The 15,338-nt window shown below is 39.5% G+C and overlaps 1 gene segment (V, D, J or C); it reads left to right on the plus strand.

The window, feature by feature from the left end:
* The first annotated feature begins 7,847 nt into the window (after nt 1-7,847).
* On the plus strand, nt 7,848-8,427 carry LOC129526474 (immunoglobulin heavy variable 3-72-like). The segment is given in 2 exon segments: nt 7,848-7,923; nt 8,027-8,427. Coding segments are annotated over 2 exon segments (447 nt in total).
* The last annotated feature ends 6,911 nt before the right edge of the window (nt 8,428-15,338 follow it).

The following is a 15,338-nucleotide window of genomic DNA, read 5'->3' on the forward strand; positions in this document are numbered from 1 at the left end:
TGACTTTTCATCCAACACTTTACAGATACCATCAACTTTCCTCTTACTTGTAAGGTTTTAACCAGAAGAATGCTGTCATCATCTTTTCTGTTCTTTTGGAAGGAATGCCCCCTCTGCTCACCTCCACTTGCCTGCATATATTTCTATTTGTCTTTCCTTTTCAGCAGTTTTAATAAGATTTACCTAAATGTGTGTGGGAGGATCAGGGGGTGTAATTCTGCTGTTCTGTGTTCTCTGAGATGCATGGATTCACGGTTTACTCTGTCTCCATTTTGGGGAACACAATTAGAAAAAAATGTCAGTATGAGCCCAGAAACAAGCCTCCCTGAAGAGGGAACAGGACCACCTGGGGGCACTCAGGACCCACTGAGCACAAGAGCCAGCCTCAGGGCAGGTGCAGAGGGAGGTTAAGGTCTGGTTTCCTGTAAGCCCTGTGGCTTCCTCTCCATGAAACAGTTTCCTCTGGGGCACTTCTCTGGATTCCTTATCCTGTTCTTCCTGAAGAAGAAACATTTGTGGTGACAAGAGAAAAATTTTCTCACATGCACCAAAGGCAGAGTCACCTACAATCACTCCTGTTTCTCAATGTGAATAAATTATCAATGCTTCTGAATTCAATCAGCTAAATCTATAAAAGGTGCAGTGTTTAACTCAACACTGCAGCCCAGCTCAACAGAACTCCAAGGGTCAGTGAGCAGCAGGCAGGATAAAGTGCATGCCGGGCACTGGGGCAGAGGGAGTTAGCATCCAGTGCAAAAGAAGAAAGGCCCCGTGGTGGTCACTGTCAGGACTCCAAACCCATAGTTCCAATTGTAGGTGACCCCATGCAAAAGAAGAGAGACCCCACCAATTGTTAGTGTGGATGTCAGGTCTGATAGTGCCACACTCACACCTCAGGTGGTTATGAAAAGATTTACCAACTCTATTATTGTCTGCTGAGAGCAGCACAGGCCTATCAAGAAATTCCAAACTGGAATTTCCTCAATGGAACAGGAAAGGATGCTGGCTCAGGGCTTTATAATGATTTGGTGGTGGGGTTGGGGGTGGGGGCACGTTTTTACTCAGGAGAAGGAGCTTGTGTGATTTAAACCTCACACTGGCATCAGATAAGGGAGCTTCTACAATTTCTTACTAGATTTCCCATATGTGGGGGACAAGGGAGAAGAAGAATAAACCCTAATTCATCAGCAGTGAGCACCAAAATAGGACCTGACACTTTATTCTCCCTAGCAGTTTAAGAAAATGAGTGAAAAAGAGAGATAAGAGTCCACTATGTGTGAAAAGCAAACAGATCTAAAGACAATAAAAATTTTTATTATGGTAAGCACATAATAAAAAGAAAGAGAAGAAGGAATGAGACAGGCAGGGGTGCTCAATCAATGTCCTGGGTGGGGCCTTTTCATTATCCACAGCGATCAGTTTATTCTGAATGTCTTAGGTCAGCTTCCTGCTTCAAAATATCACAGGGCCTTATAGGGTATATAAAAATTATTATAGGATATCCACAGTTTGTCATACTTTACTAAAGTAGTCTAATAATTAGATGAAGTTCTGAATTTAATATTCAGTTGTATTAAATATTGAAAAATGCCACAATCTACAAATTAGGAAACTGAGACTATATTTTTATCAAGGATTACAGCCATCCTATACACTGGAAAGCATAGATTTGGTAAAGATGAGAGACAGGCACTCCCAAGAAGGGGTTGGGCAGAAGATTTATTCTGAATTGTTTGGCTAAACAGACTTAATCAACAGGTTACAGGAGGGGCTATGGATGTTCATGGAGGTTGTCCTGACACATGCATACTGAACAAACACACATGAAGCTTATGAGCCCTGTTCACTCACCAGTGGTGACTTAGCATTTAAATCCATTACAGTCAGGCCCTATGTGCAAATAGCAGAAGCAGAGACACAAAGGCACTCAGGGTGCAGACTCTGTAAACGGCCAGAGCCAGGCCATGGTCAGTGGCCTCTGATCAGGAAAAAGATCCTGATAGCAAATGTTCAATCAAAGCTGGGGTTATGGCTTGTGGAACAGGGGGTCAGTTCATCAGGGGATGGGCTGCAATTGTCTTCATAGTGCTTGTCTCAGTGCCAGTGCTTACTGAGCCACTAGAGAAAAGGAATAACCTATTGGCAGTTAAAACATAGTTTATCTTTTAAGTGTAGAAGTGAGTGGCAAAATCCTTGCCTGGCAAGGCCTTAGGTCTTGTTTATAATTTGACATCTTACTGCCACTGTTCTGTCAGTCTTAAGATCTCTATTTTAACATGAGTGTTGGTCATTGCTGTGACTATACCACAAAGGGGAGTAGGTATAACGAGGCTTGTCTGATCTCTTGTTTAGTCATTGTTGGAAAAAGTTTTTAGATTTTTAGGGGGTTCCCTAGGCCAAGAGATGGACTATTTAATCAGTTGTGGGTTTTAGGGATTTATTTTTAGGTTACAGTTTATAAATATGAACCCAACTATTGACTTTCTGCAATTTCACAGCTGTGTTGTGGTTAAAAGTACCTGGTAAAATTCCTTCCAAAGTGGTTCAAGAGCAATATTCTACCTTGATGTTTCTTACAATAGATATAATTCCCCTCTTTAATCTTATTAGAGGTTACTGAAAAGACGCAGGGAAATGATGGTTTAATCTGTTGATGAATAGTGTGGGTAAAATGCACTCATCTCTTTCAATACTTTGTCATGCATGCATATTATAGGACAGAGGTGAGCACTGGGGGGTAAATCTCTAAATGTATGGGCCTTCCAGCTACCAAAGAATAGGCTAACAACTGATGTCTCCCTGAGGGTGTTAACTATAAGGCTGTCTTGCTAGGGAGAGAACCTTTGGCCAAGGAAGTTCAAGATTTTCTTAAGGTTTGGACAATTTTAGTTTAAGGATGACAATTTTCTTCAACATTTTCAGAAGATTGTGGATGGGATGGATGCTGTGTTGTATACATAATGCTAATGCCTTCCATATTTAGATAATATTATAAACTCCTGACTGATAAGACTGCTTACTTGGTGTGATAACCCACTACAATATGTATACTTTTAGTTGGTATGCTATGTCATTTTCCTTTCAGTTTTTACTTTCCAAGTTGTATTAGTCAGGTCTCTAAAATGTAGGAGTGCATCTAAAATGTGTTATTTTGTTGTGCATTTTTACATGTTCCAGAAGATGTGAGAAATTTCTTTGCATGAAGAGCATCCCAAAGTCAGGCACTCCTCTAGAACATGTGTTTAATCCTTGTCTTTGGCTTATTGATGAGCTCTGTTGACTGCAATAAATTCTGCCATCTGGGCTGACTTTACATCACGTAGAGGAACAAACGCTGAATGAAAGTTTGCACTACTCAATTGAGTGCATAACCTCATTTCATTACCGATGTACAATGCATCAGAGATGATATTAGGATTTCAATGGGAATCTAATCTAACAGATGTAAACAAATTTTCATAATTTAGATAAAATTACTGTGAGCACACTGCTACTATTCAGCCATGTCTCCTGTCTATCACACTGAATCCAAAATAACTTTGACCTAAAAGTTAGCATTTGTTCTAATGTTCAGATGTGTTATTTTTATTGTAATGTCTCTAGATGATTATGTGTGGCTATCTTGGCCAAGAGTGAAGGAAAGCAATTTTAACTGAAAAAAAAAAAAAAAGAGAGAAAGCACAACCTAATGAAATGGAAGTCAGGACATGAGTGTCTCCAGGCTTTTGTATTTCAAGTGTTCATGCACCAGGGGATTTCTTTTCTTAATTGTACACAGAGCAACACCCAAAATGTTCATTTCCTCTCCCATTGACTCTTATCATCTGTTTCTATGTCAGTTAGCTTCGAATTTTTGACCCCAGCTGCATCCAAGTAGCTGCAAATAAGCATGATTTCATTCTTTTTTTATAGCTGCATAGTATTCCACTGTGTATAAGAACCATGATTTCTTTATCCAGTCTATAACTGATGGACTTTTAGGTTGATTCCATGTCTATGGTACTGTGAATTGCACAGTGATACACACATGAGGGGATGTGTTCTTTTTGTTACAATAATTTGTTTTCTTTTGGGCATATACCCAGTAATTGGATTGCTGAGGGGAATTGTAGGTCTGTTTTAAGTTATTTGAGAAATCTCTAGATTGATTTCCACAGTGCTTTGGCCAAGTTACATTTTCACCAAACATATGTAAGTGGCGCTTTTCTCTATAGCCTTGTCTGCATCTGTTAATTTTTGATCTTTTAGTGATAGCAGTTCTGACATGTGTTAGATAGTATCTCATTTGGTTTTGATTTGCACTTATTTGATGATTGAGGATGCTGAGCATTTTTGTACGTTAGTTGGCCACTTCTGTGTCTGTATTTGAGAAGTTTCTGTGCACGTCCCTTCCGCATTTTAATGGGGTTATTTGATTTATGCTGCTAATTTAAGTTCCATATAGATTACTGCCTTGCACACACTGAGAAAACAAGTATTCAAAACTAAATAGAAAAACATAATCACTTGTAGGTAAAAACATACTGAATTTAGAATGGCTGTGTATTGCCAGTTGGCATTGAAATGGGACAGCAACTTTGGAAAATGGTCTTCACTGAAAACCTCATACACAAGTGTACCTAGTGTCACCACTCACAGTAGTCGAATGGAGAACACAACTCAAGTGCCCATCGACTGCCATAAGGATGAAGACGCTGCAGTGCGTCTGTGGATCTGTAACCCACAGGGATGAAGACGCCGTGGTGTGTCTGTGGATCTGTAACCCACAGGGATGAAGACGCCGTGGTGTGCCTGAGTGTCAGTAACCCACAGGGATGAAGACGCTGCGGTGTGTCTGTGTGTCTGTAACCCACAGGGATGAAGAGGCTGCGGTGTGTCTGTGTGTCTCTAACCCAGCTTTAAAGAGGAGTGAAGCACTGACATAGGCTGCAACTTGGATGAGCCTTGAAAACATTGGGTGAGTGAACTGAGGGAGACGCGGAAGTCCACACCCTGAATTGTCCCATTGACGTGAAGTATGCAGAGGAGGAAAATCCCTAGAGACAGATCCCAGGAGGTGAGTGGAGGGGAAACGGAGAGTGATGCTTAATGGAGCTGAGGTTTCCTTTGAGGAGATGAAAATGTTCCCAAACCAAACAGTGGTGATGGTTGCACAGCACTGTGAACGTGTAAAGTATCACTGACCAATACACTTAATGAGGGCTAAAATGGTAAATTTTATGTTTTGTGTATCTCAACTCAATAAAAACGAGTGCCACATTTTGTTTAGTGAATCAACAACAATAACATTTAGGTTTAAATGCTGGATTCCCCAACAGAACCAGTGCTTCCTGCTGGAGCTGGATCCTTCAGCCCCAGGGAAGGGAGTGGAGTGGGTCAGGTGCACAGGTCATGAAGGGAGCACAAATTCCAACCCACTCCTCAAGAGTCCGGTGACCACCTCCAGATCTATGTCCAAAAAACAGTTTTTCCTACAGCTGAGCTACAAGTGCACAACCATGTATGTATGTATGTATTTATTTTTGAGAAGGAGTTTCACTCTTGTTGCTCAGGCTGGAGAGCAATGGCACAATCTCTGCTCACTGCAACTCCCGCCTCCTGGGTTCAAGCGATTCTCCTGTCTCAGCCTCTGAGTAGCTGGGATTACAGGTGCCCGCCACTATGCCTGGCTAATTTTTGGTATTTTTAGTAGAGACAGGGTTTCATTATGTTGCGCAGGCTGGTCTCAAACTCCTGACCTCAGATGATCCGCCTGCCTTGGCCTCCCAAATTGCTGGGATTATTCCTAATAATGATATATTATTTGGCTGTATCTTAGGTTATCTTAGGTGGTGAGCCACCTGAGCTGGCCACAACCATGTATTTTTGTTTGTTTGTTTGTTTGATGTGGAGTCTCGCTCTGTCACCCAGGCTGGAGTGCAGTGGCAGGATCTCAGCTCACTGCAAGCTCTGCCTCCCGGGCTCACGCCATTCTCCTGCCTCAGCCTCCCGAGTAGCTGGGACTACAGGCAGTTGCCACCACACCCGGCTAATTTTTTGTATTTTTAGTAGAGCTGGTGTTTCACCGTGTTAGCCAGGATGGTCTCGATCTCCTGACCTCCTGATCCGCCCGCCTTGGCCTCCCAAAGTGCTGGGATTACAGGCGTGAGCCACTGCACATGTATTTTTAAGCAAAAAACAGTGAGGGGACATCAGTGTGAGCCCACACACAAACCTCCCTGTGGGGGTTCACAGGACAGCTGAGGGTGCTGAGGACAGAAGCAAGTACTCAGGAACCAGCAGGGAGAACCAGGGGGCACTTGGCACCGCATGGGGGCTCAGGAGCATTGTGGGGCTCAGTGGTCAGGCAGGCTCAAGGCTCAGCATCAGGGCAGGTACAGCAGGTGGGGAAAGGCCCTGGAGATGGGGTTTTGTGCCACATTCTCATTGCACCACTAGACACCCTCCACTATATCTAGTCTCATGTGTATGAGTGTTTATATGTTTAGAGAATAATATTTATATTGTAAATATATAGCCATATGTTAGGCTCTTCAGCTTCAACTTATGTGGACCCCATTCATTAGGAATAAGTCCTTGTATTTGAAGACTTCATAAATTAAAGTTTTTGTAGAATCACTTTCGTTTTCAGTCTCCTTTCCTCCCTTTTTCTTTCTTTGTCTCACATACACTGACAAACACACGGGGTGCTATAACTTTAATTACCTGATACATTAAAGCAAATTGATTCATTTGCAACTTGACCAGTTTAGCAGTTGTTCATGTTGTTGTAAGATTAAGAACATGTTTCTCAGCTGTGTACTTCTCTGAGCTGAGCAGCAGCTTTATTTGAAATACACAGAAACTGAAAATCCAAATATTAATCAGCAGCTTTATCAATAAACAAATTGTGGAAAAGTCATTTATTGGAATAGTACCCATTACTACAATCAATTAATGTTGGATATAATCAACAGTGTGGTTCAATTCACAAGTACACATGATAAGTATAATGAGTCAAAGCACATACATATGACTCCAATTTATAAAATGTAAAAAGCAAATACTCATTGCGAGTTACATAACGAAGATACCTAACTGACTTCTACATGGTAAGAGGAGGAAAGGTGTAGATAGGGAAATTTCAGGAGAAAAAGAGAAAATTGTGAGGCTAATTGATTTGTTTTATCTGTGAATGGTGATGATTATGTCAATATTTGTCAAACTGAGAAGATATTAGGTGAAGACTACAATTTGTCAGTATTACCTCATAAAAAATAAAAGTGTATAACTTGGTAGAAAAAGAGAGAAAAATAATACAAGAAAAGCCTTAGACTTCTGAATACACATGCGAATGAATCCTCAGTTTTTCTATATTATTTAGAAAAACACTAAGATACAGCCAAATAATATATCATTATATTAAGAGGATTTTGTAAACCTCACTCAGAATTTCTTGCTCTGTCCTAGAGTTAATTTAGGGAGCAGTTGGATCCAGTCCTGAGAAACACAGGCCAGACAGTGAGACTGGCTCTTACCAGATGTGAGCTCGTAGACACGTCACATGGTCCCCCCATGCTTGGGAGTTTATGTTCACATTTGTAAATGAAGGAAAACTTGACTCTCACAGAGCATAATTCATGTGCATCTAAAAGTAGACATGCTAATGATAATTAATTATTTATGACATATAATCGCTCATATCCACCCTGGGACACAGCCCACTCTGAGGCATCCCTTCCAGAACTCGCTATAGTAGGAGACATGCAAATGCGCCCCTTCCATTGCTGATGAAAACCAGCCCAGCCCTGACCCTGCAGCTCTGGGAGAGGAGCCCCAGCCCTGAGATCCCCAGGTGTTTCCATTCAGAGATCAGCACTGAACACAGAGGACTCACCATGGAGTTTGGGCTGAGCTGGGTTTTCCTTGTTGCTATTTTAAAAGGTGATTCATGGAGAAATAGAGAGATTGAGTGTGAGGGGACATGAGTGAGAGAAACAGTGGATTTGTGTGGCAGTTTCTGACCAGGGTGTCTCTGTGTTTGCAGGTGTCCAGTGTGAGGTGCAGCTGGTGGAGTCTGGGGGAGGCTTGGTCCAGCCTGGGGGGTCTCTGAGACTCTCATGTGCAGCCTCTGGATTCACCTTCAGTGACCACTACAGGAGCTGGGTCCGCCAGGCTCAAGGGAAAGGGTTAGAGTTGGTAGGTTTAATAAGAAACAAAGCTAACAGTTACACGACAGAATATGCTGCGTCTGTGAAAGGCAGATTTACCATCTCAAGAGGTGATTCAAAGAACACGCTGTATCTGCAAATGAGCAGCCTGAAAACCGAGGACTTGGCCGTGTATTACTGTGCTAGAGACACAGTGAGGGGAGGTCAGCGTGAGCCCAGACACAAACCTCCTTGCAGGGGCGTGTGGGGCCACCAGGGGGCGCTCGGGACCCACTGAGATAGGGACAGGTCCCAGGAGCAGGGGCAGGGGGCGGTTTCCTTTCTCAGATGCAGGAGGCAGGTTTGTTTTTGCAGGACTCTGGAGTTTCATGAGGTAGCGATATGTTATTATTTTTATTTATGATGTATTTTTATTGATATTTGTGTTATTGTAATTTTAAAATTTATATGTAGGGATATTTTTTAAAGATACATAACTTCAAAAAATAATTCTTCCTAATTATTTACTCTTATTCTTCTAGAGTGTTATTAACGTCTGTTGATATCAGCTACTACACAGCTATGGAGACATTAATTTACATCCTAGACATACGATTAAATACACAAACCTATGCATACATGTGTAGTCTTTTATATTTAACATTATAACAGAACAATTCTAAAATATGTCCTAAAGAATCAAACTTAATGAAAAACAAATATAAATTATTAGAGTAATCTATAATTGATTTCAATGATTCTCTATGATTCACATAAATCGATGTTTATTTGTAAGCTAAAACATAGTGTATTGGTCATTTTAAAATAGCCAAGAAATAATTTCAAATATTCTTGTCACAAAAAGTGATAGGGATTTGTGGATTTGAGGTAATATATATGTCGATTAGCTTGATTCAATTATTCCATATTGTATTCACAAATCATAACATAGCTTTGCAGGCCATAAATATATACAACAAAAATTTCTCAATTTTCAAAGAAAATTTAATTATATTTGTTAATCTACCCTAGGTCATGAATTTTCCCCCCCTGTCCAGATCTGATTGAATCGTCCTGAGGAACTCATCCATTCTCATGTCTCCCGAAGGCTTCAGGAAGTAGCTCTTAGATGGGTAGAATCAGGCAAACCATGTGTGTCCACAGGTCGGGGAGCATCTCTCTCCTTGGGTTAGGCCTCCTCCTCAGGATTACAGGTCTCTTCAGTTTTCTCAACATGCTGTTGTTGTACCAAATAAACACAAAAACACTTCCTTTTATTATGCTGTGGTTTAATTTTTCAAAACAACATAAAGATGATAATTTTAACAATAAACATATTACAACCTACCATACACGAGACTCTTCCTATGATTCAAGGTTTCTTATCAGGACTTTATATGTATTACATATTTTCAATTTCTTTCTGATATGGAATGCTGATGTCTCTTTATTAAAGATTATTCTTTTTTTTATTGTTATACTTTAAGTTCTGGGATACATGTGCAGAACGTGCAGGTTTGTTACATAGGTATACATGTGCCATGGCAGTTTGCTGCACCCATTATCCCATCAACTACATGAGGTATTTCTCCTAATGCCATCCCTCCTCTTGCCCCCCACCCCCAACAGGCTCCAGTGTCGGATGTTCCCCTCCCTGTGCCCATATGTTCTCAGTGTTCAACTCCCACTTATGAGTGAGAACATGTGGTGTTTAGTTTTCTGTTTCTAAGATAGTTTGCTGAGGATGATGGTTTCCAGCTTCATCCTTGTCCCTGCAAATGACATGAACTCATTGTTTTTTTACGGCTGTATAGGATTCCATGGCGTATATGTGCCACATTTTCTTTATCCAGTCTAACATTGATGGGCATTTGTGTAGGTTCCAAGTCTTTGCTAATGTGTATAGTGCTGGAATAAATATACGTGTGCATGTGTCTTTACAGTAGAATGATTTATAATCCTTTGAGTATATACCCAGTAATGGGATGGCTGGGTCAAATGGTATTTCTGGTTCCAGATCCTTGAGGAATTGTCACACTGTCTTCCACAATGGTTGAACTAATTTACACTCCCACCAACAGTGTAAAAGTGTTCCCATTTCTCCACATCCTCTCCAGCATCTGTTGTTTCCTGACTTTTTAATGATCGCCATTCTAACTGGTGTGAGATGATATCTGATTGTGGTTTTGATTTGCATTAGTTTATCTCTTAAAATTAATTTTCAAAAGACCCACTGAAAACCCGGGTATTATTAGAACTTTTAGGTGTAATCATTGTACCAACATTGAGAATATATTCAATTTATTTCACATGTTGTCAAATATCCTTTTCTCTTTAAAAGTTGTTCATAGTTGTAATATCAAACAGAATATTAGTAATTTATACTTATGACACAGATTAAAATATTGTGTAAGTAATTTAAAGACATTTGATTAGAAAAAAGAATACATGTTCCACATATGTCCTATTTTTGTCTTCTCTATGAAATGTGTGCTTTTTATTTTTTATGTTACAGATGTTACCCTTATCTTTTTGGCTTCAGGAATTTAATTTGCTAGGTATACTTGAGTGTACTTTATTAATTCATTTAATAATGTTCATATTTCATATAACGGTTTAATATTATTTTTATTATTTGCTGAATTTTAAAGTATTTTATACATTTTTATTTCTTGTTTTATGAGATAAAATTTACATATAAGAAGAAATGCATAGATCTAAAATGTATCACTAGAGAGTTTCTGGCAAAGGTGAATACGCTTGTCCCCAACACCTAAGGTAGCTGAAGAGCAAGTCCACCCCCAACATAGGTCTTCCTCTGTGCCTGCAGTCAACTCCTGCATGGGGAAATGTTTTGATTTCTGACACCATAGATCCATGTTTTTCTGCTTTGAACTTCACATAAATGAAATCTAATATTATAGACTTTTTTTGGTAATGGCTACTTTTGCTATATTTGAGGTGTATTCATGCTATTTAATGTATAAAATTAGATCAACATACTGTCATTTATTCAATTAATGAACTGATTCTGACATGAAACCTCAAAGTTTTCATGTATATATGGAGACAGAGAGAGAGAAAGGATAGAGATTTTATGTCTGAGTCAGCCCATTAAGTAAATAAATGACAATATATTGATCTATTTTTCTGTTGATGGATTTTAAATTTGTTTCCAGTTTATAAATATCATAAGCAAAGCTGTTGCAAATATCTTAATGTAAGTTTTTCTATGTTCTCATTTTTATTGAGAAAATATGAAGTATGCATTTCTTTATTATAAGAGTAAGTTTAATTTTTTTCACTTTTATTGAGGTATAATAGAAAATTTTTAAAAAGTATATATTTAAAGTGCTCCACTTGACATTTTTATGTTTTATTGGTCCATTCTCACAGTGCTAAAAAGAAATGCCTGAGACTCAGAAATTTTAAGAAAAGGATATTTAATTGGCTCACAGTTCTGCAGGCTGTACAGGAAATGCAGTGGCTTCTCTTTGTGGGGAGACTCAGCAAAGTTAGAATCATGGCAGAAGACAAAGGGGAGCAGGCACATCACATGGCCATAACAGGAGCCACAGGAAGTGGCGGGGGAGGTCTACACACTGTTAGACAACCAGATCTTGTAAGAACCCATGCATTGTAGTGAGAACAGCACCAGGAGTTGTTGCTGAACCATTCATGAAAGACCCACCCCATGACCCAGTCATCTCCCACCAGGTCCCACATTCAGGATTGAGGATTATAATACATGAGATTTGGTCCAGGACACAGATCCAAACCAAATCAGATATACATTGTAAAATGCTCATCATGGTAGGGTAATTTGTATATCTATCATCTCACAGAGCTACCATTTTTATTTTTACTGCGTGTGTGTGTGTGTGTGTGTCATGAGAACACCTAAGATCTACCCTTTTAGCAAATATCATTTTTACAGTACAGTATTAACTATAGGAACATTGCCATATATTAGACCTCCAGGACTCATTCACCCTGCACAACTGAAACTCTGTACCCTTTGGCCAACATCACCCAATTTCCCTCTCCTCTCAGGTCCTGAGACCCGCTATCCTACTCTCTGCTTTCAAGAGCTGGGATAGTTTAGATCCCACACATAAATGAGATCATGCAGCATTTGTCTTTCTGCATCTGGCTTGTTCCACTTAGCATCATGTCCTCCAGGCCCATCCGTGTTGTTGCAAATGTCAGAATTTCCTTCTTTTCAAAGCCAAATAAAATTCAGTTTTGTGTATGCACATTTTCTTTATACATTCATCCACCTACAGTCATTAAGTTATTTTACAAATCTACACGATTATTTATAATCTTGCAGTGAACATGTCTTTGGCAAAATAATTTTATTTCCATTAGATGTATAACAAGAAGTGGGATCACCAGATTATATGATAACTTTATTTTCAACTTATGGAGCAACCAATCCCATCACAAAATATTCCCTTTTCCCCACATTCTTGCCAACATTTGTCATCTTTTACCTTTCTGATAATAGCCATATTAACTTGTGTGAGGTGATATCGCATTGTGCTTTTGATTTGAATTCCCCTGATAATGAGGAATGTTGAGAACGTTTGCATTTTCTGTTAGCCATGTGTTTGTCTTCTGAAAAAAAATCTATCCAGGATTTTGCCCTTTTTTTAATCAGTTCATTTGTTATCTGCTATTGAGGTATATGGGTTATTTATACATTTGGATAGAACTTCTTGTCAGATAAATAATTGCACATAGTTTTTCCTGTGCTTTGGTATTAAATTCAAAGAAATCAGTTCTGAATCAATGGTAGGAAGATTTTTTTTCCTCCATGTCATTTATGAGTTTATGGTTTCAGGTATTATACCCATTATTAGTTGATTTTTATATGGAGTTAGAGAAGGCCTAATTTTATTTCTTTTGCATATGGATGCCTGGTTGTTACACCATTATTGAAAAGACTGTCCTTTCTCTACTGTGTGTTCTTGACACACACAATCAGGAAGAGACATAATGACAAAAGAAAATATCAGATGAATATTCCTGATGAACATAGACCTCAAAGTCCTCAACAAAATACTAGCAAATAGAATCCAGAAGCACTTTAAAATGTGATACATCATGGTTAAGTGGGCGTTGCCCCTGGGACGTAAGGCTCATTCAATATCCACAGTAACTGTGATTCACAATCTAAACAGAATAAATGCAAAAACCATATGATTATGTCAACAGATGCTGAGAAAGCTTCTGATAGGATCCAACATTCACTCATGATAAAAACCCTAAACAGACTAGACATCAGAGAATCATACCTCAGAATAATAAGAGCTATCTATGACAAACCCCCAGTCAATATCATATTAAATGAGCCAATTAAAACACCTGTCTTTATAAATTACCCAGTCTCAGTTGTTTCTTTACAGTGTGAGAATGGACTAAGACAGCATCTAAATAGGAAAGGAAGTCCATCCATCCGTCTTCACTGATGATACATTATAGCTAGAAAATCCTAAAAACTCTGCCAAAATAATTGTAGAATAAACAACGTTAGTAAAGTGTCAGGATACAAAATCGATAGACAAAAATTACCAGCATTTCTATACCCCAACCACATCCAAGCTGAGAGTATAATCAAGAACACAATCCTATCCAACTTACAATATCCACAAAGAAAATGAAGTGCCTGGGAACACAGATAACAAACAAGGTGAAAAATCCCTACAAAGAGAACTACAAAACACAGCAGAAATAAATCATAAATGACAAAAATAAATGGGAAAACATTTCATGCTCATGGATTGGAAGAACCAATATTGTAAAAATTGTCATACTGCCCAAAGGAATTCACAGATTCAATGTTATTTACATAAAACTATCATCATCATTATTCACAGAATTAGAAAAAAAACCACTCTAAAATTTATATGGAACCAAAAAAGACCCTGAATAGCCAAAGCAATCCTAAGCATAAAGAACAATGCTAGAGGCATCATGATACTGACCTTAAACTACACCATAAAGTCTTGCTAACAAACACATCTTGGTACTGGTATGAGAGCAGACACGCAAAAAAAATAGATCAAAATAGAAAACAGAAATAAAGTTGCACACCTGCAACCATTTGATCTTTGACAAGGCTGACAAAAACAAGCAATGGGGAAAAAACTCTGTGTTCAGTAAATGGTGCTGGGATAACAGGATTCTGGCAGATACGCAGAATGCAAGAGTGAAGGAGCCTGTGCAGCTTCTACCTAGATTTCATATGTATAGAGAGCCCTGCATGCCCAGGAAGAAGCCTGCTGCAGGAGTGGAGCCACCACTGACAGCCTCTACTAGGGCAGTACCAAAGATGGGGAGAGATGGAGTTGGAGCCCCCATTCAGAGTCCCCACTAGGGTGCTTCACAGTAAAGTTGTGGGAATGTGACCACAACCCTCAAGACCCCAGAATGGTAGGGCCATGGGCAACTTGCACCCTCAGCCTAGAAAAGCTTCCAGCACTTGACTCTCACTTGTGAAGGCAGCCCCGTGGTCTGTGCCTAGCAAACTATAGGGATTGTCTGCCTGCGGTTTTGGGGACCCAATCCTTGTTCCAGTGTGCCCTGGTTGAAGTACATAAGGTCAAGAGAGATTATTTTGTAGCATTAGGATTTAATATCTACAGTGCTGGGTTTTATATGTATGTGGGGCCTGTTGGTTGTTCCTTTGGCCAATTTATCCCTTTGGGATTGCAATTATTTACCCAATGCCTGCACCATCATTGCACCTTGGAAGTAAACAACTTTCATTTTTTAAACTTGCAAGCTCACAGCTGGAGGGAAATTGCCTTAAGACTCAGATGAGACTTTGGACATTTGAGTTGGAGGTTGATCAAGTTAACATTTTGGGAACTATTGAAAAAAAGGTGATTATATTTTGCAATGTAAGAAGAATATGAAAACTTTGGGTCCGAGAGTGCAATGATATAATTTAAGGGTTTTCCCCTCCAAATGTCATGGTGAAATGTGACCCACAATGTTGGAGGTGGGGCCAACTGGGTGGTTTTGGGTCATGAGGAGATTTTTCAGGACTGGGTTGGCATCCACCCCATGGTAATTAGTGAATTCTTGCTGTATTAGCTACTGTGAGATTTGATTGTTCAAAAGAGTCTGGCAACCCTCCTACCCTCTCATGTCCCCCCTCCTCACCGTGTGACACAGCCTCCTCCCCCTTTGCGTTCCACC

The sequence above is a fragment of the Gorilla gorilla genome, chromosome 16 (genome assembly GCF_029281585.2).
Source record: "Gorilla gorilla gorilla isolate KB3781 chromosome 16, NHGRI_mGorGor1-v2.1_pri, whole genome shotgun sequence".
In the NCBI taxonomy this organism is placed as follows: domain Eukaryota; kingdom Metazoa; phylum Chordata; class Mammalia; order Primates; family Hominidae; genus Gorilla; species Gorilla gorilla.